Below are 23,534 nucleotides of genomic sequence, written 5' to 3'. Positions count from 1 at the left end.
TAAGTCTCGCCACAGATTTGCCATTTGGATTTATGTCTGGACTTTGACTAGACCATTCTAAACAATATACATACCTTCATCTAAACCTTTCCGTTTGTAAATTTGTCTCATGATCTTGCTGAAAAGGTAAAGTCTTAAGTCATTTTTTAGCCTCACATGGTGTTTTTTTTTTTTCCTTCCAGGACTGAATTGTATTTAGCTCCATCTCATTTCTATCAAATGATTCCCGCAGCATAACGATGCCAACGCCATGTTTTGCCAGGGGGATATTGTGTTCAGGTTGATAAGAAAAGTTAGCTTTCTGCCTCATTTTCTGTGTTGCACATGGGCCAAAGAGTTCGATTTTTGTCTGATCTGAGTGCCTTGATGGCGATTCATGGAGAGAACGACTAATAGAAGTCCCTTTAACGGATTCTCATTAAAGTTTGTGGTTGCTACACTGCAAAAAGGGAACTAAAAGTAGGTAAAATCATCTTGAAATTAGTGTCTTTGACATTGATTTGAGCTGGTAAATCAGACTATTTGCCAACCAAATAAGATTTTTGCACTTAAAATAAGAATAATTCATCTCCATCATCTCATTTTAAGTGCAGGATGTCTAATTATCTTATTTTAAGGGTAGAAATTCTCATTCCATTGGCAAATAGTCTTATTTAGCTGCTCAAATCAAGTAAGAATATACAAATTTTAAGAAACTTTTGCTTACTTTTAGTTCCCTTTTTGCAGTGTACATGGGAAAAAGCAAAAGAAATTAAAGCATTATAAGTACTTTTGTAAGACGCTTCAGGAGTAAGGCTAGAAATACAAAGAGGGTAACTCCACACCCTAAATTGACCCTGTTGAACACGTTGATCAAGCTGAGCTTTAATCTGGCGGAGAAAGGGATGAGCTCACAGCCCATTGCTCACCGTGTTATTCCCGGCTCCTATCCCCCAAAAGACAGCTGACCTTTTCCGCGCCATGAGTCGTGTTGTTTCCTCACGCAGGCTCAATTTGGACACCTGCGGCTGCCTTGTTAGGGGAAAAAGTCACCTTATTGTTCATCCTTTCCCCAGCAGACCTGGTTTGAAAACAAAACCTTGTTTCTGCAGCGTAAATGTCACATGTTGATCTGAAAGGCAGGCGGGCCTGGCGAGATGGCGAAATGCTCGTCACCATTGTTTGACTGTGTTCTGTCACATCAAATTGTCACTTTGATATTCAGTGGCAAACAGCTTAGGGATGATGTGTGTGTGTGTGACAGGGTCCGTGCATTGATAGCAAGGAAAACAGATTTTAATGAAGTTGTGACAACTCCTCATGGAAATCATTAGCCTTTCCTGTTTCACATGTTCAAGATTGCCTTTTCATTGTGATTTTCCGTTACTTTCCTGTGTGTAGTTTGTGTTGTTTCTTTTTATTATGACAATGTTGCTTTAACCCCTTATTGTTTCTACCTGTACAGTGTCCTTGAGTGTTTTGAAAGGCGCTTGAAATAAAATGTATTATTATTATTAATAATATTTCAACAATTACCTTTGGGTAGACAAGGTTTTAAGACCAGTAAAAGCTGCAATGATTTATTTGGATATCTTTTGACATAAGGTTGTCTAAAACTGCACCGCATTCTTAAACATTTCCTTCTAAGACTAATGTCTCAGCAGGATCTGGAAAAACTAATCCATGCGTTTATTTTTAGTAGAATTGATTACTGCAACGGTGTTTTTCACAGGCCTGCCTAAAAAGTGGATCAGACAGCTGCAGCTGATCCAGAACGCTGCTGCCTGCGTCCTCACTAAGACTAAGAAAATAGAGCACATCACCCCAGTTCTAAAGCCCTTACACTGGCTCCCTGTATCTCAGAGAATAGACTTTAAAATACTTCTGTTAGTCTATAAATCCCTAAATGGCTTAGCACCTAAATACATCACAGACTTGTTATCAGTGTATCAACTTTCCAGACCACTCAGGTCTTCTGACTCCAGCCTGCTCTGCATACCTAGAACCAGAACCAAACATGGAGAAGCAGCATTTAGTTCCTATGCTCCACTTATCTGGAACAAACTACCAGAAAACTGTAAAAGTGCGGAAAGCCTGAGTTCCTTTAAATCGAGATTAAAAACACATTTGTTTAAAATTGCCTTTGAATGTCGTTTTGTTTCCACATTCTATCCCTACTTGCTTTTATTCCTATATTTTAATCATGTAAAGCACTTTGCAAACTGAATTGTGCTATATAAATACATTTGCCTTGCCTTGCCTTTTTACCTGCATACTCCATCTATTTTCCCTCCTCTTATGACATGTTTGTTGTTCCTTTTTTATGAAACGTTGAGATGTGCTTTCTTCCCACCTCTTCCCTTCAGCTCCCAACCCATGTGCCACAAGCGACGGTAAAGGCCCCTGCTCCCACCTGTGCCTCATCAACTTCAACCAGACCTTCTCCTGCGCCTGCCCCCACCTCATGAAGCTGCAGGCCGACAGGCGCACCTGCAGAGGCAAGAATAGAAACTGTGGCCTACGATCACCGCCGTGTGGGTTGTTGTCATGCATCAAACACCACGGGTGTTTTCTTCCTAACTTTATGAGCGCAGGTTGTAAAGAGAAAGCGACATAGACGGAAGCATTAGTATGACTTGTTGCATACAGCAAAAATGTTTTACTTCAAGCCCCCGGTTCAAGGCTTGGATGCAGCGAACTTAAAACCCTGCAGCAGAAAAGTTTAGAGGGTGTGTGTGTATGTCTGAGAAAGTCTTGCTGTTAGATTTCTTGAAAATGATATGAAGGCCAATTAACCATGAACATCTGTGGTTTCCTAGCCATTAACGTGAGTCACTACAGTTGTTTGCTGCAGTTTTAAATTAAACGGTGTTTGTTAAAAGCTATGAGCATAGTGTCCATCATCCCAGCCTCTAGCTTCCCAGTGGTAAGAAAACACTAAACAATGATTTTATTTGGTCCAGAGTGCGCTCCTTGGTAAAAATTCATGTCCACAATCATTGTACATCTGTATTTAAAGCACTTTTCTCTTTTGCTCCATGTGACTTTTTCGCCTTATTTTCACCCTTTAAATTCAATAATATGCTGAAGAAAAAGAAAATGACTAAATAATTTTTTTTAACCTAATAATAATAATAATTTATTTACTTAATTTCGGTGGAAACTGACGTCTATGTGTGCATTCTGTTTCCAGAGTCCCGCAAGTTCCTGCTTTATGCCCGACAGATTGAGATCCGCGGCGTGGACATCGACAACCCTTATTACAACTACATCATCTCCTTCACCGTGCCGGACATAGACAACGTGACCGTGGTGGATTACGATGCCGTGGAGCACCGCATCTATTGGTCCGATGTGCGAACGCAGACCATCAAAAGGGCGTTCATTAACGGGACAGGAGTGGAAACGGTTGTGTCTGCGGGTAAAGCCAAGCCCAGGAGCACGTGTTATAAAAATGTTTAGTAGCTGGAAGTTGGATTTACTCTTTTCCCCTTTTGTTGATGTTCTTAAGACCTTCCTAATGCCCACGGCCTGGCAGTAGACTGGGTGTCCAGGAACCTCTTCTGGACCAGCTATGATGCCAACAAGAAGCAGATCAACGTGGCGAGACTGGATGGATCTTTCAAAAACGCCGTCATCCAGGGGTTAGACAAGCCCCACTGTCTGGTGGTTCATCCTCTACTGGGGTGAGTGTGTTCTCCAGCAACATGCAGTTTGTCAATTAGCTCTTTTATTATTTTATAATAAACATCAGACACTTTGCAAGTTAATTTTTTTTTAATTATATTCATTATACCTTCTTTTCATCGTTGACCAAACTTTTTCTTGATTAAGTTCAACTCGTTTGTGCATTACCAAGATTGTTTTTAAAAGGCATCAAATAAATCAATGACGTCATATTGGCACCTTTTCTCAGGAAGCTGTACTGGACTGATGGCGACAACATTAGCATGGCCAACATGGACGGCAGCAACCACACCATGCTTTTTACCAATCAGAAAGGCCCAGTTGGTGAGCTGATGTTTTATTTGCTCTCAAACATGCAGTAACTGCACAATAATGCACGATCACTATTTACGTCTCCATGGTTTATGCTCAGGATTAGCTAAATAATTAGAGATTAACTAATCAGATATTTGCGGACCATTTCTGTAGCTTTTCTTGCATTGGTTTTACCTGCTGATACTCATTTTAGCTGATTCCAGTTACTCTATATAAGAACCACAAGATAAGAAGATATTAGATAAGCATTATACTGCTATTTATCTTTTGACACTCCATGTGTGAAAGAACAGTTTTTAAAGCAAATACAAAAATTATTATGCAGCCGTCTTTTAAAGCCGTCAGATTGTGTTGCTAAAACAGCAACGTGATCATAGGTGTTGGAACTTTTTGCCATATTGGCCAAAATTAAAGTACTTGCTGGACACAAAAAAATTAAAAATAAACTTTACATAAATTCAAAGATGATTTTATCGGGATTTTATTTATTTATTTAAATTTATTTGCTCAACAATAAGCTGACAATCCAATATTTCAATGAAAAGAAACAGTAATAGAAATATGATCTATAAATCGTATCTAAACAAAAGGATCTCATATTTTTGGCAAGTTCAAATAAAGCCATATAATGATCTCAATTCTTTAGTTTGATAGTTTATTGAATGGGTGCCTCTAAGTCTGCTTTTGAGTAAACTGGATGTTTTTTTTGTACTCTTTACTATGAAATTAAAAGTAATGTTTTGTACCTAAGATTTTCAACTAAGAAGATTTCTGTGTTTGCATCCTGCACGGCCTCCTGTCAGGGAATGTCTTGCCTCTTTAGATGTTAAGAAATAATCCACTTGTGTGAACCACCTGTGCTGATGTGGCTAATATGTATAATTCTTGAATTGTGATCACAGGCCACAGAGAATCATTCCACAGTCCACAAATGACCCCATTGCCAAACTTTGCAGCCCTCTGCCCTCCTGAATCCGGACCTTTACTTTAGCTTGAATCCAGGCTGTTCTGTAACACAGGCTGACCGCTCATAGGGATAAATCTGTCACTTTACCGTAAAGCGGTCCGCCTTCCTGTTATCCACAACAAGTCTCGCTCTCTCTTGGCCAAATGAACTCAACATGCCACAGAAAATATAGTTCCTTTTGAGTAGCCTCCTGCTATAACTGTGATTAGAGGTCTAAACACCTCACCGGTACTGGAAATAGCTGAGTCTTCTTCATCCACACTAAAGATTGATGTTGTAACCATGACACTGTAGTCCTGAGACACAGGATGTTGCATTCACTGATCAGAAAAAGACCCATTTTTTAATTTTCGGAGAGGCTAGTCATCGGTCGGAGCAAACCAAGCTCAAAATTGTCCAATTTCTTGGTTCATCCCTGTTATTTTGACAGTAATGTAATGCCATATTTCTTTTCTCTAAGGGCTTTCCATTGACTATGAGGAGGAGCAGTTGTACTGGATCAGCTCAGGTAACAGCACCATTAGCCGGTGCAAACTGGACGGGTCTAAACTGGAGATCCTGGAGGGTGTGAAAGGCAAATTTACCAAGGCGACTGCTCTGGCTATCATGGGTAAGATGAAAAGCCCACAGTAACTACAAGCAGTATGCTAAAAAGGATGTATTTTTTTTACTGTTGGTAATCCTGCGCCTTGACAATACAATAATCTGGACCAATATGCATGAATTTCCATGACTGTAGGAGACAAGCTGTGGTGGGCGGACCAGGGAACAGACCAGATAGGAACATGTGACAAGAAGGATGGCAGGAACTGGAAAGTCTTGCGGAACAACACCTCCCCCATGATGCACATGAGGATCTACGATGAGGATGTGCAGAAAGGTAGCACACCTAACCTCTTTCAGAGAGGTTGGAGTCTGATGTGGTTGAACAAGTGAAAAGAGTAAAAGATGAACATTTGATCTCCTTCTGCTTCAGCAGGTATCAACCTGTGCAGCAACAACAACGGCGACTGCTCGCAGCTGTGTCTGCCCACCTCCCCAACAACAAGATCCTGCATGTGCACAGCTGGATACAGCCTCAAAACGGGACAGCAGTCCTGCGAGGGTAGGAAAAACGGAACCCGTAGCTACCCAAAGTATGCGTTTGATTCTTTAAAGGTATCCCAAAAAACATGTGGCGGCCCCTCTCTTTGAGCAGGTATGGGATCTTTCCTGCTTTACTCCGTCCACGAGGGAATCAGGGGCATCCCGCTCGACCCGGCAGACAAGTCCGACGCCTTGGTGCCGGTGTCTGGCACCTCTCTGGCCGTCGGCATCGACTTCCACGCTGGTGAGAGGCACTTGAGGAGATGTAGGTAAACAGAAGGCCACGTTTGGGGCCACGTTTGAGAGCTGCAATTATCTCCTGCGCAGAGAATGACACCATCTACTGGGCGGACATGGGACTGAGCACCATCAGCAGAGCAAAGCGAGATCAGACATGGAGAGAGGATGTGGTGACCAACGGCATCGGCAGAGTGGAGGGGATCACCGTTGACTGGATAGCAGGTTAAGCTTCAAAGCTATTTAGAGCTTCTTTTAATCATTTGCTTATGCTGAAATATTTAAAATGCTGTATGAAATGGCACCGATTTGTATAAATTTGCATTCATAGGGAACATTTACTGGACCGACCAGGGGTTTGATGTGATTGAAGTAGCCAGGCTCAATGGCTCGTTCCGCTACGTGGTCATCTCCCAGGGTCTGGACAAGCCCAGAGCCATAACCGTCCACCCAGTGAAAGGGTCAGCCTCTTTACCAGCACCTCACCTCTTCCTCGTGTCACAGGAGCAGCACGTCTTCGTTTCTAAACGACTCCTGAGTGCTCCTCTAAGTGTGTGTCTGTGCGCAGGTATTTGTTCTGGACGGAGTGGGGTCAGTACCCCCGTATCGAGCGCTCTCGCCTGGATGGCACCCAGAGGCTGGTCCTGGTGAACGTCAGCGTCAGCTGGCCCAACGGGATCTCCATCGACTATGAGGTGCGGAGAACCCGTGAAATCACTGCGTTTAGCCATCGTCCCTGTCATAACGGAGCGTAGTTAAATATATTTAATAAATACTGATGCTTTACTGGTGTTTTTATAAGTAATAAAGTAACTTATCACTTTATTGGATCTGTTGGATCTGTAGTTATACATATGTGTATATATATACATATGTATGTGTGTGTGTGTATATATATATATATATATATATATATATATATATATATATATATAATGATAATGTGTGTGCATATCTGGAGCATGTAACAAAAGTAATTTCCCCCTGGGATTATTAAAGTATGTCTGATTCTGATGATCTCTGTGGCATTCAACAAAAACTGACTTCATAAAAAAAAATGACCAAATCTTTTTTAATAACACGAATTTACTTCTATACTTGATTAATCCATAAGAGGTTTTCTTTAATCTATGCTTATTTGTATTGTATACTATTTTAAAGCTATTTCTTCATTAATGTTAGGTGTGATTAAGGTAACATCAAGTTTTTTTTTTTACTTATTCCTTTCCCATTACTCCCTGAATGTTCTGTTCAAGTTATTTAAAATAAGAATTTTCTTTGATTCCCCAGGATTGCACAAAATTCATAGCATTTTAATTATGCTTTTTCATTTAAAACCTACAAAATAAACAAAAAAAACCCTCTCATACAGAACCACGTGTTTCTTACATATTTTATCGAAAACCTTAATTTTTAGGAAGGACTAAAAAGATGATGCCGAAAAACTGTTATTACTAAAATGTAATTTCAGTTTAAATGAATGAGGGCATCAAACATTTCCAACTGTACAATTGTAGCATTTTACAACATTTTCTTGAACAACTACCGGCTACTTTTCATTAGAGCATTTATAGGCTTTTTATTTCAAATTATGCCAAAAATATAGGCTGACATATAACATGAATAAAACATTTTAATAGCATTATTATGTGATTTCAGGTGATTATTGTTTTTTATCTGCATTCATTTCCTTTTTAAACCACAAGCCTGCTCATGCTGCACCTTCTTTCGTTCACCCTTTTTGTTCTAATTTTGGATACGTTTGTCTAATATTAACATTAGTTTAATCTGAAACGTGTGAGAGAAGAGAGAAAACTTGCCTGAATATTGGATTGCATTTTCTTCTGTTTTGCACTGTAGGAAGGTCTGCTTTATTGGTGCGATGCCCGAACAGACAAGATCGAGCGGATCAACCTGGAGACGGGAGAGAACAGAAAGCTGGTGCTGGCCAGCAACAACATGGACATGTTTGCCGTGTCCGTCTTTGAGGAATACATCTATTGGAGTGATAGGTGAGCGCTTGTTCTTCCCCGCTCTGCTCTAAAGAAATGACAAAAGACGCGTCGCGATTTTAAGATTTGTTGTCTCTTTCTTTTGGTTCAGGACTCATGCCAACGGGTCCATTAAGAGAGGCAGCAAAGACAACGCAACACACGCCGTGCAGCTCAGGACGGGCATCGGTGTACAACTGAAGGACATCAAGGTTTTCAACAGGGCCAGGCAGCAAGGTGAAACCGGCCGTGTGACTTTACGTTTGAAAAGAATCCTTTTCCTGTTCAGTTCCTGAACGCGTCCCCCCCTCCGCCACAGGCACAAACGTCTGCAAAGTCAACAACGGCGGCTGCGAGCAGCTGTGCCTCTACCGCGGCAACGGGGATCGCACCTGCGCCTGCGCCCACGGCATGCTGGCCGAGGACAGGCGCAGCTGCCGCGACTACAACGGGTACCTGCTGTACTCGGAGCGCACCATCCTGAAAAGCATACACCTGTCCAACGAGACGAACCTCAACGCGCCGATACGACCGTTCGAGGACCCGGACCACATGAAGAACGTCATCGCCCTCAGCTTCGACTACCACGGCGGCGGAGGGAAGGGAGCCAACCGCATCTTCTTCAGCGACATCCACTTCGGCAACATCCAGCAGATCAACGACGACGGCTCCGGTCGCAAGATTGTGGTGGACAGTAAGTTTTTAGTCGTCCGTTCAAGGGTTATTGCTTTAAAGAAGGAAAAAAAAAAAGGGTAAAATAAGTGACGCTAAAATAATAGCAGTAGGGGCGTGATTTGGCTTCTTAACACTTTACAGAACTTTTCTGCCTCACACGCTTTCACATAGTCGAGAAGCATCATCGTGCATTTTTAACAACCAAAGCTAAAATTTCTCATTGTAGGACTGAAATCACCGGATCACTGTGTGAAATAATGATAATAATAATAATAATAATAATATTGCAAATGGGGTATTTTAATTAGGGCTGGGCGGTGTAACCTAAAATCAATATCGCAATATGATGAGCAGTTCATATCGATGACGATAAATAGACGATAAAACTCTTCCTTAATGTCTCATACAGAAAGCTTAAAGCTTGTCTGTCCATTTGTCCAATATCGGCTGGAAAGTATGCCGTCTGGAGCTCTCTGGTCTCCATTCGTCATTGATATAATATACAGTGAGACTGACGTATGGGACCGTGGTGCGACTGAACCAGAGATCAGATGTGGCCGCAACGTATTTAACAGCTGCTCCTCTTCCTCCTGGAGCGGCTCTACCGCCACCGCTGCTTCAACTTTTGAAATTTTCTCCATTTTTCTCAACCTCCCCGTCGCTTTCGCTTCTTGTTTCAGACTGGATGGGGTGGAAGTGCGTGACCACAGGCTGTAAATGTAGCGCAGCGTCTTAAAGGGACATGAGCATAGCCTACTTTTACCTATTAAAAACGTCTTTTTCTTTCGTTTTTTTTCCCCAATATCAAAAATACCGACATGAGCAAAATGATGTCGGTCATTGCCATAAAGTTCAATGTCGGTGTATCGCCCAGGCTTAATTTAAAATGCAGTAGTTGTTGACTAGAGTTCAATTTTCACCCACTTTATAATACCTGTTTGATAGTTTGATAATGCAGTGGATGTTTCTACTTAACAAACTACAAAAGATCATACAGAAACCAGGAAGAGCAGATGAGAAAACAGCCTAAGCAAAAAGTGGATTTATCACAAATGATATCAGAGCTGTGCATACAAACAATGACGTAATGTCACAGTTTTGTGACAGTGTTACCGTTTGAGTAAATATAGAAGCTATGATTAAAATCTCCCAAAGTCTTTTCATTATAGTAATGCTGCAGTGGATTAAACTCATCATTTTCATCTCCTGTAAGTCTTACCGTAGACAGGGAGACAATGTATTACATTTAACACCAAGTGTTTTGTGTGTAATTAATTAGGCCATTTAAATTACTTTTTTTATTTTATCTTTCTCCCAGTGAAAATATTTTCATTCTCTGTGCTTTTTGACACCTCTCATACAATAAGCTTCTCTTGAATTGTATTAACAGCATCTCACACTGTAAAATAATTGTTTTCAACAAAGCAACAGGTGTCCCTCCTGTTGTTAACACAGCTGTTAGTAATTTGCACATCCACCTTTCTCCCAAAAGGGAAACACTGAGTCTTTTCTCATTACATTTGCAGAGGTTGCAAAAAGCACAGCTCTTTAACTATTCCTCTCATCTCTCTAGATCTTCCATTAAGCTCTCTATCCTGATGTTTCTGTAGGGTCCAGGTCTGTGGACTAAGATGACTATGAAAGAAGGTTGATTTTTGTGTTTATGGGGCATGTAAACATCATCTAATGAATAGCGTAGAGTCTTTGTAACGCCAGGATGCCGCTCTAAACTTCAGTCCTTGTTCAGCCTTTTTTTTTCATAGTTGTTTTTAGGCTATTGAAGATTAGGTAATCCTTTTCTAACAAATGACCATCAAAACACTGCCTTGCTAAATCGGTGTGTTTTCTCATCTTTCCCGTTTTGAACAATGGTTTCTGTGTCATCTCATATTTATACACCGGCAAAACAGGAAGTTATACGTGACAAATTTAAGATGTACGCATATGCCGTTTAACTAAAGTATAAATAAAAAATTGCTTCGTCACATTTATCCTTTAGGGCACAGGTGTCAAACTCAAGGCCCGCGGGCCGATTCCGGCCCATCAAGGTAAATTATCCGGCCCTCAAGAGCCAAAAAAAGGCATATTACGTCATAAAGTAAAGACATATATATCCTTTTAAGTGTATAAAGTGGCTAAAACTGTAAGTGTAACTCACCCCAATATCAACTTTTTTTGCAGATAAACTATATAAACGGGGCCTAAGGGGGCTACTTTTATGTTACCGTGCATTTTTTATACTACTATGTGAACTGAAATTAAACTATGAAATGAAAAGTATCGTCTCTACACATACAACCGGCCCTTTTAATGACATCATGACGCCAAAGTGGCCCCATATAGAAATGAGTTTGACACCCTTGCTTTAGGGGTTCCAAAAAAAGACTATACAAGTGTTCTCAAAGTAAAGGTTGAGGTTTAGCTACTGCATTAAAACAATAATTACTTTTAAAGCTTTTCAAACCTCTTCACCAGAGGCTTCCATAAGTGTAGATTTAGTCCAGAAATGAGCTGTGTTGAGCCACAGCGTTTTTATCTTGGATAAAGAGTCAGTCTGGACGTCTCTCTGAGGTAGTTTCGTGCTCAAACGGCCACACCGTGTCCCTGCTCATCAAGCGTGGACAGCGGATCAGACGGCTTCGCCATCTCGCCCAGCGTTCTCTCCCCAGCTCCACCAAGTCTCGTCTAAACTTCTGGGACATAAAGCCGTAGAGCAAAGGGTTGGCGACAGCCACCGAGGAGGATAATAGTCGGGCCAGGAGGGCGAAGGTGTTGAAGCCAGGCGAGCTGGCTGGAGTTCCTCCGACGATGGAGAACATAAGGATGTAGGAGGGCAGCCACAGCAGGGTGAAGACCAGCACCAGGAGAGCCGAGGTGTGAGTGACCTGCCGTTGGTAGCGTTCCAGCTGGGGAGCGTGACCGATCCGCCGCGCGCGCTGAAGAAAGCAGTAGATTCTGCCGTACATGAACACAATGACGCCTAAAGGCAGAGCAAAGCCACAGAGGAACAGAGCGACGCTGTAGACCAGCCGGCTGAAGTCGGACAGGAAGGCGAAGCAGTACACGGTGCTGGAAAACGTCAGCGTGCGGAAGGCGAACTGTGGCGCCGCCAACGCAGAGGCCGGGATCCAGAGCAGAGCCACCGTCACTTTGATCCTCCGGTTCATCCTCGCGCGGTAGGTCCAGGCCGGGTGCACCACCGTGAGGTAGCGCGTGACGGCCAATGCCGCCAGGGTGAACACGGAGGCCGTGGAACAGGCAACCCCCAGGAAGCTGATGGCTTTGCAGAGGAAGCTGCCGAATGGCCAGAAGCCCAGGGTGATGGCGGAGGTGTGGAAGGGCTGGCAGATCAGCAGCAACAGGTCGGCCGCGCAGAGAGCCAGCAGCAGGGTGTCGGTACCGTGAGGGGGCTGACTTTCCTTCCTCCTCCTGCCTGTAAGAATAATCATCACCAGGGTTTGACCGACGAGTCCAGTGAGCAGGATCAGCCCATCCAGGAAGGGCACCAAAGTTTTGATCAAAGCCACGTCTCCTTTACTCATCGGGTTGTGGCCGCTGTTATTCGTCTGCAGCCCAGGGGTCTCCATCCGGTCCCGGTAAAAGCCCGTCAATCCAATATACGGCCAGCGTTAAGCATCCAAATGGGACGCTGCATGTGGATAACTAATCTCTTTGGTTCAATTCATGTCTATTTAAATGAACGTATTTACACCCCACCAAGACAGCTAGCACTTTGATAATGACGGCAATTAATTAAGCTGCTGCAATCACACGGGTCGCTTCTCCGCTAACATCTCTACTGTGTTTACAAAAGAGGGAAGGATTAAAGAGATCTCTCGTAATCATTCAACACTAATGGCTTCTCCTGCTTCACAAATATGGTCAAACTGTCATCCCAGGCTGTGTAGTTTTCCTTATGGCGTCCAGTTTACTCCCTTCTTTTTAAACGTGGTAAGATGTCCTCATGTCCTTTTGTTGTGATGAAGCGGGTTAGGTCAAAAATCAGATGTCGGTGCCAGCAGCACAGAAACCAGGTGACGGCACAAATGCGTTGCTGTCGTTGCAAGCAGGCGTTCCTCTTTGTAAAACGGTCCGTGCATCTCGATGCAAAGTGCTCACCGCAGCAGGAGCCATGTTGCCCTTTGCCTTGTAGTCTGCAGAGTCTTTCAAAAGGGCATTGCACGATTAATTCAAACGGGGCGGAAAGCAGCTGTAGTTTTTCATAAAATCGGACAAATGTAGTGCCCCTGGATATCCTCCTCCTGGGACTGCTTAAAACGCTCTGTCCTGCCGGGCGATATTCTTCCCAACAGGGTCTGTGTGCTGTTTGCTCTGTAACCAGGAGCTGTGCTAATGGGAGGGCCGAGCCTAGTGTATGATTACGTAACGGCGGTCTCGTCTGTCCACAATCAAAATAACTTTTCAAGCATTCTTTCGTGTTCAGTGCTGCCCTAAGAGGCTCGTTGTTGGGCTTTAAAAACACAAATGAGATTTGTTTGTCTTTTTGATCTGGCTTCCAGGTTAGGTGTTTAGCCTTGAACAATTCCCCACATTAAAGCTAATTATGTTTCATCTGAATTGTTCATTATACCACAATTATATACTTTCAGCCAAGAGCAAACAGTGACTTCACCTTTTTATTGTGTGCTGTAAGTGGTCATAAATGCGGTTGCTAGAAAGAAAGGGAGGGTTTGAGGCGCTAATGCCACAGCGTCGTGTTCTATAGTTTCCATTTCCATGTCGTGTAGGTTCCTCTGAATTAGGAAAATGGTTTTCCATTGTAAGAACTAAGTTTGTTCTACTGAGAGACATTTCTCTTTCTGGGAACAACAAGTAAAAACTAATGGTTTCCAAACTTTGAGTGAAGACCCCATTCTGGTCCCTGAAATACAATGTGTTTGGTTTTAGGATGATCTCTGGATTTGCATCACCTTTGATCATTGCAAATCAGATCATGCTTTGGTTGTAATTTTTACAAGACATTTTAAGTGGTGGTCATAAAAGCTTAAAAACAGGCTGTCTATGCCGCCACTTGCAATAGTCAAAGTTCATAAGTCTCTGCTAGTGTTATTTTGTGTTCTGTGTAGATATTTTCCAATCCAGTTTTTATTTTTTATTGTTTTTGGTTTTTTTTGTTGGTAATACTAAGCAGAATGATGTAAGGTTAGGAAAATGCAAAGTCTCGGTCAAATATTGTTAAAGGGGACATATGCAAAATCAACTTTTTTATCCTTTTAAATATATTTTGTTGTGTCCTAGTCTCTAGGATTGCAGAAAATTAGAATATTGTGGCCTTGCAGATATCTATAGATATTACCTTATGTCATATTTTTCAAGTCAGTTTTGTCTGTTTTCTATTAATTTTTTGAACAATTACCTGCTAAACAAGGTCATGGAATTCCAGCTTACCAATCTTGCGAATGCACCATTTTTTTTTCTCAGAGAGACTTTCTAGTTCAAGCTGAAGGATGCTAAAGCTACAAGCGGAAAAGGCCAGAATGATTAGTATTTCAGCTGCTCTCTGTCCTGCTCTCCTCACAGAGCCGCACACAGAGCAGGTCACATGACACAGACCGACTAAGAGCTGCAGCAGCCAACACAGTCTCTATTGCTTTGAAAGTCATTTTAAAAGGGGAATGAATATTACTTTGTCAGTGGAAACCCAGCTTTGTTAGACTAACAAAAAACATGAAGCGCTATTGTACACATTGTCAAGCCGTATGCATAAAAATAGACCGTGTTTTTTAAATGGATTGAGCAAAATGCAGCTGTAGGGCTAAATGGCTAGCTCTGTTGGTATGGGAGACTTAAAATTACATGGAGTACATCATCTTCAGGAATCGGGGGTTGAGTTTTGTGTATAATACTCATCATTTTAAAAAGCCTTGATCAGGCCCTTATCCAGCTCTTGGATCAGATCAAGTAATCTCTTTTTTTGAAGTTTGGGCAAACCACACCAGGAGATGACACGTTTCCTTGTGCATCATAAATCATTCCTCAGTATCTCACAATGTATTAGCCGATACATTTGAAAACCTAGATGGCGTGCTCTAAAACCTTGGACCGTATTGACGTTCTTCATTTACCTTTCAAAGGTTATTCCAAGTTTTTCAGGACATATTCTTTTGTAATTTCACAATGATATCTACATTTTCTCTTTTTGTTTGACAGATGTCGGGTCTGTAGAGGGTCTGGCGTACCACGGGGGCTGGGACACGCTCTACTGGACTAGTTACACCACCTCCACCATCACTCGCCACACAGTGGATCAGAACCGCTCTTTGGCTTATAACCGCAACACTGTCATTACCATGTCTGGAGAGGACCACCCCAGAGCCTTTGTGTTGGACGAGTGTCAGGAGTGAGTCAGCCGTGTTGGCCCTTTGTCGTTTGCATTTATTTTACCTCGGTGAGCCGTAACAGCTAACAGGTTTTTCTGCCAGCCCGCCATAATTCTGGCCCTGTCCTCCCACCACAGTCTCATGTTCTGGACAAACTGGAACGAGCAGGCTCCCAGCATCATGAGGGCCTCTCTGAACGGAGCCAATATGATCGTGATCATTGGCAGGGACATCAAAACTCCTAATGGCCTGGCCATAGATCACCGTGCTGAGAAGCTCTACTTCTCTGACGCCACCCTGGACAAGATCGAACGCTGCGAATACGATGGAAGCAGCCGCTATGTGAGGCAACTTGATGTTACCTGTGAAGAAGACGATGCTGCCTTGCCGCTGAAACACAATATTGTTTTTTTTATAACATTTACAATTGTGTGCATTAGGTCTTGTTGAAGAACGAGCCTGTCCACCCGTTCGGCCTGGCGGTGTATGGAGATTACATCTTTTGGACGGACTGGGTGAGGAGGGCCGTCCTGAGGGCTGACAAGTTCACGGGAGGAGACATGAAAGTGCTGCGCGCCGACATCCCTCAACAGCCGATGGGCATCATCGCAGTGGCTAATGACACCAACAGCTGTGAGCATCCGTCACTGCACCAATTTAGTCAAATCTTAATATGTTCACAAGTGTACAAAACATTTATTTTATTTTTTTTGGACCCGCCACCCACGGAATTTACAAGCGACATAAAAAAAAAACAAGCCTAACGTCGCTTATAATAAGCGGACTTGGCAACACTGTTTCCTCCCATGATGACAAGTTTACTATGCGGGAGAACTGCAAAATGTGCTAAAATACGAGCAGTATAAGTCATCATTTAGGCGTACACAAGACCTCAAATGCTGGAAATCGTGAACGACTCCTTATCATACCTTTTGATTATGTGTTTCATGTTTTTGCTTTTTCTAAAAGACTTAGAAAAGAGCTGCGGTAACACTGGGTTGAAGAGCTGATATCTCTCTCTGGTCCATACAGCAAGTGCTAAAATAGTTTCACATCTGTGGTATTTTTCAATATTTGATTACTGATTTACTCAAAATAGTAATTTATCATTACAGGGAGGTTTCCGAGCTGTATAAAGTTAAAAACCTTCCACGGGAAGGTGTCACCATATAGCTGACAGTTCATTATTCATTATTTAACTCTCAACTACGATTTTTAGCTTCTGATTTGTTTGCAACTATAATGTTTAAATGATTTGTATTCAGGCCATTTCATTTTTAAATTGTGCTCTGACAAAAAAAAGCTTTTTCTTGTACCTCTATAATGACCTTTTCTAACAAAGGGATACGGTAAACAAAATCACAGAGCCAAGAGTACTTTCTAAAGAGTAGCTAAGCACCATATCTCTGGGACATGAGTACTTTCTACCAACAAAAGGTTGGTAGTTTCATATGTTTTATTGCAAATTACATACAGAACACCAATTTTTCAGCATACACTGAGTTTTTTTTTTTTTTTTTTTTTTTTTTTTTACATAGCTGACCGTTTACTAAGAGGTTTCTTGAGCATAGGTCATGCAGAGAGAAATATGCGGCATAACATACTTCCCCAAACAAACCATCATGTGTTCCTCAGGTGAGTTTTCTCCGTGCCGAACTAATAACGGAGGCTGCCAGGACCTGTGCCTGCCCACATCCGACGGCCGGGTGAACTGCAGCTGCCGCGGGGACAGACAGCTCCTCGACGACAGCACCTGCTCCGGTAAGTCAGAAGGAGCAAAAAAAAAAAAAAAACCAACCTTAGCTTTTGTGCGAGTGTTTCTGAAATGTAACGTTCTCCCTCTCACCAGCGCTGAACATGTCATGCGGAAGCGTCGACGGCTTTGAGTGCGGGAACGGGGACTGCATCAACTACAGCCTCACGTGTGACGGGATGGCCCACTGCAAGGACAAGTCAGACGAAAAGCAGTCGTACTGTGGTGAGTTCTGACTGAAAACAGTCGGGCAGGAAATAACAAATTAGCATTGATCCATTTCAACATCTCGTATTGCAGATATGTGGCTCGTATGTGGTGTGTAGTGAGAAAAGTTACCTTTGAGGCTAGAAAAAGGAGTTTTTGTTTTGATTTTCATTTTTATTTTACTATAACTGAAGATAAAAAAAAAAACTGTTCTCTGCAGCCAATCGCATTTGTAAGAAGGGCTACAGACGATGCGTTAACGGCCGCTGCCTTGGCCACCAGTTCTGGTGCGACGGCACAGACGACTGTGGCGACAATTCGGATGAGGTGCCCTGCAACAGTAAGTGATGCTGGTCCACGCAAACCGTGACCCTTTTGGCAGGCGCTTTTTAAATTCAATTTAAATTCCTTCTTGCTAAACTCCCCGTCTCTCCTCGCAGTGACCCTGTGCAAAGCGGGAGAGTTCCAGTGCAAAGATGGGAGCTGCATCTCCAACCACAGCCGCTGCGACCAGGTGGTCAACTGTGAGGACGCCAGTGATGAAATGAACTGCCGTATGTGGGCCATTATAAATTTCAGCAAACGAATACCCTGCTGGGACTCTTCTGCATTCTAGAGGTGGTTAATATCTAGCTTAAAAAGCTTGTTTTTTTTTCTCAGAACCGACCGACTGCTCACGTTTCTTCCGCCTCGGAGTTAAAGGTGCCTCCTTCCGGAGCTGTGAGAAAACCACGCTCTGTTATCTGTCCTCATGGGTGTGTGACGGCAACAACGACTGCGGAGACTTTTCTGATGAGCGAAACTGTCCAGGTCGGGTGTCTTTATTTTTCCTCTAACACCTTCGGCTTCCTCTGACGCTCCACAGACCCATCTTAATGTTTTTTTTGTCCCCCCTTTATAGATAAAAAGAAGCTGAAATGTCCCGTTAACTTCTTCGCCTGCCCCAGCGGGCGTTGCATCCCGATGAGCTGGACCTGCGATAAGGAGAACGACTGTGAGAACGGAGCCGATGAAACACACTGTGGTGAGTCTAAAGAAACGCAAACGCCTCGTAGAAGAGCCAGACTGTTTTTCTATTAGGATCCCACCCACCCTCTTTTCCTGCAGACAAGTTTTGCTCGCCCACTCAGTTCGAGTGTAAGAACCACCGCTGCATTTCCAAGAACTGGGTGTGCGACGGCTCCGATGACTGCGGCGACAACTCCGACGAAGGCCAGACTTGTGGTAACTAACGTCAAAGTTGCACATTGACTGGAAACATTTCGCCGTCACACCTTCAACTAACTGATCCGTGACTTCACAGAGCATAAATCATGCAGCCCTGACGTTTTCCAGTGTCCGGGCTCCCACGTGTGTGTGCCTCAGCGCTGGAAGTGTGACGGAGACAACGACTGTCCCGACGGGGCCGACGAGAGCGTGAAAGCCGGATGCAGTAAGTCAAGATGGTCTGTCGGGTTTGCGGGAAACGACCCGGGAAAATCTCCGCGGTTCCCTTTTTTAATGAAAGGGAATCTTCCTGCTTTCAGTGTACACCAACAACACGTGCGACGCCAAGAACGAGTTCATGTGCCAGAACAGGCAGTGCATCCCCAAGCACTTTGTGTGCGACCATGACGTCGATTGCTCCGACGGCTCGGATGAATCCCCAGAATGCGGTCGGTTTTATCAAGCCAGTATGTCTTTGTTCAGGCACCTCCTAGTTTTGATTTTAAAAGTCTATAAGCTGTGGTGGGGGTTCTTTTTGTGCAGAATACCCGCCGTGTGGCCCGGAGGAGTTTCGCTGTGCCAGTGGTCGTTGCCTCAACCAGAAGAAGTGGGAGTGCGACGGAGAGTTTGACTGTCCAGATCACTCCGATGAAGCGCCCAAAAACCCTAACTGCATAGACTCAGGTAGGAGCATGATGCGTTTGGTTTTGTCTTGCAGAAACTAATAAGTGGACGAGAGTTTATAAACTTTTTTTGTATAAAAAAAACCAAAACAAGATCGTTAAAGTCTTTGTACCAGAGAGAGTTCCTGAGGGACCGGAGAGTCTCCAACTCTCCAAAGCATAAGATGACGTATTACTGCACCCCCCAAACTGTTGCTGCACACTGCTATTCAGCTGGCTGAAAGAAAGCTGCTTTTCTTTTTTTTAAACCTTACCACAAACACAGAAGTGGTTGCTTATGTCTGATGGCAGAGAGCAAATGAATAGGAATCCATGAACTGTCTGCTAAGCACCCAACTGCATGCTGCCCACCTGAGCAGATAGCCTGACTAATTAATTACCCAACTAATATTAGCTTGCAAAGCTTGCAAAAAAAGTATTAATATTCTGCATAATAAGTACTTAAAAACTACCACAAAATATAGCAGGTGTTTATCCATATCCCTGCTCAATTTTTCGTTTCATAATCAAAACGGTAATAAGTAAAGTTGAGTAAAATCCTCAACACCGCATAATAACCATGTTATGCGTGTGTTACTTCAACGGCAGAAAGAAAAAAATAAATACTGCAGACCAGTTGTAAATCAGAGCAATTTTTTTAAATAAATGTCCTCATTCTGTGAATCTGTGGTATGATTGCTCAGTTACTTGAGCAATCAAGCACAACATGATTCATGTAGCTAATATATAGTGATAAACATGTTTAGTTTCTTGTCCTCTTGCAGATTTTATCTTTTAAAAAAAGCAAATAGCTGGACTTTAGATTATTAGCCTGTAGAAAGAATCACCTGCATTTTCTGCACCGTTAAGCAGTAGACATAAATGTCCAGCCATACATAGTTAATGTACGTTTCTTTTAGTAGCCTCCTGGGGAAAAATCTTTTGCAAAATGTTAAAAAGGCAGGTTAATTTGCTATAACATATCTGTCAAAAATGAATGAATAATGTAATTTGTTACATTGAATCAATGTAACTGTGGTTTCAGAGAGGATCTGTAATGAGTCGGCCTTCGTGTGCCGTAATACAAAGTGTTTAAACGAGACTCTGCTGTGCGACCGGAACGACGACTGCGGCGACGGCTCCGACGAGCTCAACTGCTTCATCAATGAGTGTCTGAACAGCAAGCTGAGCGGCTGCTCGCAGCTCTGCGACGACCTCAAGATCGGCTTTAAAGTAAGGCATCTCACTTCTTTCAGGTTTCACTTCTTAATCTGGGCCTCCAGCAGACTTTCTCGGCTTTCACTGGGAGCGCAGGGCAAACGGAGACGGCGTTTTGCCGATTGTTCAAGACGACCTGGATGTGAAGCTGGTCTCTTCAGGTTTGCGGTTATGCAAGATGAAATATTGCTTTGGCCCTCATTCCTGACAGGAGGCCAGTCTCGGGACAGCGTGAACTCTGTGTGAACTGTTACATCTGCTGTGTGTATTTTGTACTCACTTTCTACTACCCAAGTCATTTTATTCTGCTTCATGTTTGGTGTCTGCATCACCATTCTACACTTTCTACATATGTAAGCTAGTCGAATACACAATGGATGGTGCCTTTCAACAGTATTGATATCTATTGAACTTGTTCATATTTCGTTACATTGCGGCTACAACTTTACTGTCGGGGCAGTCATAGACCAGTGTGATGCCTTCATGAGCGTCAGAAAACTATGGTGCATTCAGGAGCATGGGACATTTCAGGAAAGAGGCATAAAACAGAATAGAACTTAACTCCTACAGTAATGTATTTATCCAGAAACAGCGTGGGCTTTCTTACAATACTGAATGCTCTACAATTGTATTTCTGATATTTTTTGATTATGCAAAATCTATAATATTACATATAATATAATATAATATTACTTCAGCAAATTATCAAAGTTTTTCAGGGGATGCATTTTGTGTTTGTCTCTAGAATCCTCGCCGATGATATGATATTGTGTGTGATGAGATAAGAGATTTCGAAAGAGCGATATGACTGAAATAAATTCAACATGTAAACTCAATTTCAAATTCCAACCCTGTATTTTTATCATAAAAATTCGACTTTGTTCGTGAATAAATGTTACGATCGTTTTTAGAACAGAACTGTGAATAATAATAGATGAATAGACCTCATCTAATCTGATCTGTTTTATGTGGTGCTAGTAATTCAAATTAAACAAATTTTATGCAAATGGAGATTACTTTACCTTGTTAAAACATGATGATAACATCATGTGGAAAAATAATGTTTTAAGAATAATAATAAAAAAAAACAAAAGGTTGTTTTTGAAGAACTGATCATTCACTTAATTTTTTGCCTTTTATTCAATTTGAAACATGCACTCTGACTCTATTGTTTAAATAATCACCTGTCTTGAAAGCTTCCAAAATACATAAGGGAGACTCTATTTTTCAAAATTCTCCCCTCCGGAGCTCTGGCTCCGGCATAAGTGCACCCTCCTACCTGATAGTGTGTGGCCTGCTGCTGTAAAAAGGTTTGACTGCCCTGCACTGTATTTTATGTGACAAACTAAACACAAAGTAGAGCGTAATTGTGAAATGGAAGAAAGCGAGCCATAAAAAGTCCCACTGGTAGTTTGCTGCAAACCGTATAAGTAACGGTGCAAACCCGTGGAAGAAGGTGCGGTCAGATCAGGCAAAACCTGAGCTTAACGTCAAAAAACTAACAATGCACTTTACCACCTCCTGTCCAGAGTGAAACATGGTGGTGACAGCAGAGTGCTTTGGAAATGTTTTTCTTGGAGTAGGGTGTGGAAGCTGGTCAAAGTTAACGGGAAGATGACTGGATGTAAATGCAGGGCAGAGCTGGAAGAAAAAGACTTGTAAAGGACTAGAGACTACAGCTTATTTTAACGGCCTTGTACTCACGTCTAGTCTGCATCGTTTCTATAAACAACACTGTACACACAGCAGGATTGTTTTTAGAAAAGTTTCCATCCATGCGAACCCTCACAAACACGCCACTGAGCATTGTTTTAAAGATGCCAAACGCATAGGGGGCAGTGTCGTCCAATCAGAGACCTTCAAAACAATGGCGACGTTGAACGGCATCATGCCACTTCGTTGGGAGGGAGAGTTGGTGTAAAAAAGCTGATTCCTTTGGGCTCGCAAAAACAAACGAGCTAAAAGCATCTGAACCAACTGCATAATGCTCCATGTGTGCTTTTACTTTGAAATCTCGCTACCGAGGTGAAGACGGACCCTAAAACTCCCTTTTGCCGTTTTATCAGATCTGTACTTTGGCCAGAGTTTTCAGAATGAATCGTTTTTAGTGATGTAAAATTGTGTTTTCATGTGGATGAAAGGCCAAAACGCATAAAAATTATTAGTTTTCCCAGATATCCAGCTATGTTTGGACAAGGCCAACATCCAGAATTTCTACTTGATGCTCTTTTTTCTGAAATCTATGTTCTCAGAAATGCTCCATCCAATCTGACAGAGCCTGAGCTATTTTGCAAAGAACGTTACGATTGTAAGGTGACTAAGTGTGGAGAAATCAATGTAGAAATGTGTGAAATCTGGTTTTTGTTCTTTCAAAACACATGCATAATTCAGTTTTCCAGCTTTAGCAATAATACATACTAATGAAGCGGAGATGGTAAATGTCCTGCGCGGGACAAGAAAAGCGGCGCGCGACCAAAATAAACGTGAGGATTGCTTGAACGAGTTCGTCCGTGAGATTTTAACACGTGCTCTGTTGTTGGTCCCTGCAGTGCAGATGCCATCCCGGCTTCCAGCTGAAGCGCGACGGGAAGACGTGCGTGGATATAGACGAGTGCACGACCACCTACCCCTGTTCACAGCACTGCCTGAACACACACGGCAGCTTCCACTGCCTCTGCGTGGACGGCTTCGAGGTCAGCCCCAACGACCCCACCGTCTGCAAGTCCACATCGGGTAAGGCAGCCGTGATTTAGAACTCCCTCATTGCAAATGTGTGGTTTCAGTCCTGAATAATGTGTTTTGGATGGTGTCTGTGTGTAGAGGTGGAGCCCTACTTGATTTTTGCGAATCGTTACTATCTGAGAAAACTCAACCTGGATGGGTCCAACTACACTCTTATAAAGCAGGTGGGATGCCGGGTTCTCTGTTTGAAGAAACCTTGTCGTTCTCATTGTTAGCTCTCCCTGTAAAGATAACCACTATTCCTCATGTGTTGCTTTGAATCAGGGTCTGAACAACGCAGTGGCGCTGGACTTTCACTATGCGGAGCAGATGATCTACTGGACCGACGTGACCACTCAGGGAAGCATGATCCGACGGATGCACATGAACGGCACCAACATGGAGGTCAGGAGGAAAAGTCCACAGATGTTAAAACTCACGGCTGACGGTATCTCGGCGTTTAGTCAGATGAAACGTATGCTTCTGCTA

The 23,534-nt window shown here is 42.8% G+C and overlaps 1 protein-coding gene and 1 pseudogene across 1 annotated transcript; one reads left to right on the top strand and one right to left on the bottom strand.

Annotated features, from left to right (window-relative positions):
- Nucleotides 1-23,534, top strand: part of LOC118556428 — a 118,675-nt pseudogene that overhangs the window by 77,831 nt on the left and 17,310 nt on the right.
- Nucleotides 11,487-12,592, bottom strand: LOC110368750 (galanin receptor type 3-like). The gene is given in 2 exon segments (XM_021318515.2): nucleotides 11,487-12,547; nucleotides 12,550-12,592. Coding segments are annotated over 2 exon segments (1,104 nt in total).

Source organism: Fundulus heteroclitus, chromosome 1 (assembly GCF_011125445.2).
Source record: "Fundulus heteroclitus isolate FHET01 chromosome 1, MU-UCD_Fhet_4.1, whole genome shotgun sequence".
NCBI classification, from domain to species: Eukaryota; Metazoa; Chordata; class Actinopteri; order Cyprinodontiformes; family Fundulidae; genus Fundulus; species Fundulus heteroclitus.
Note: the sequence above shows the minus strand (reverse complement) of the source record. Positions and strands in the feature narration are given on the sequence as shown.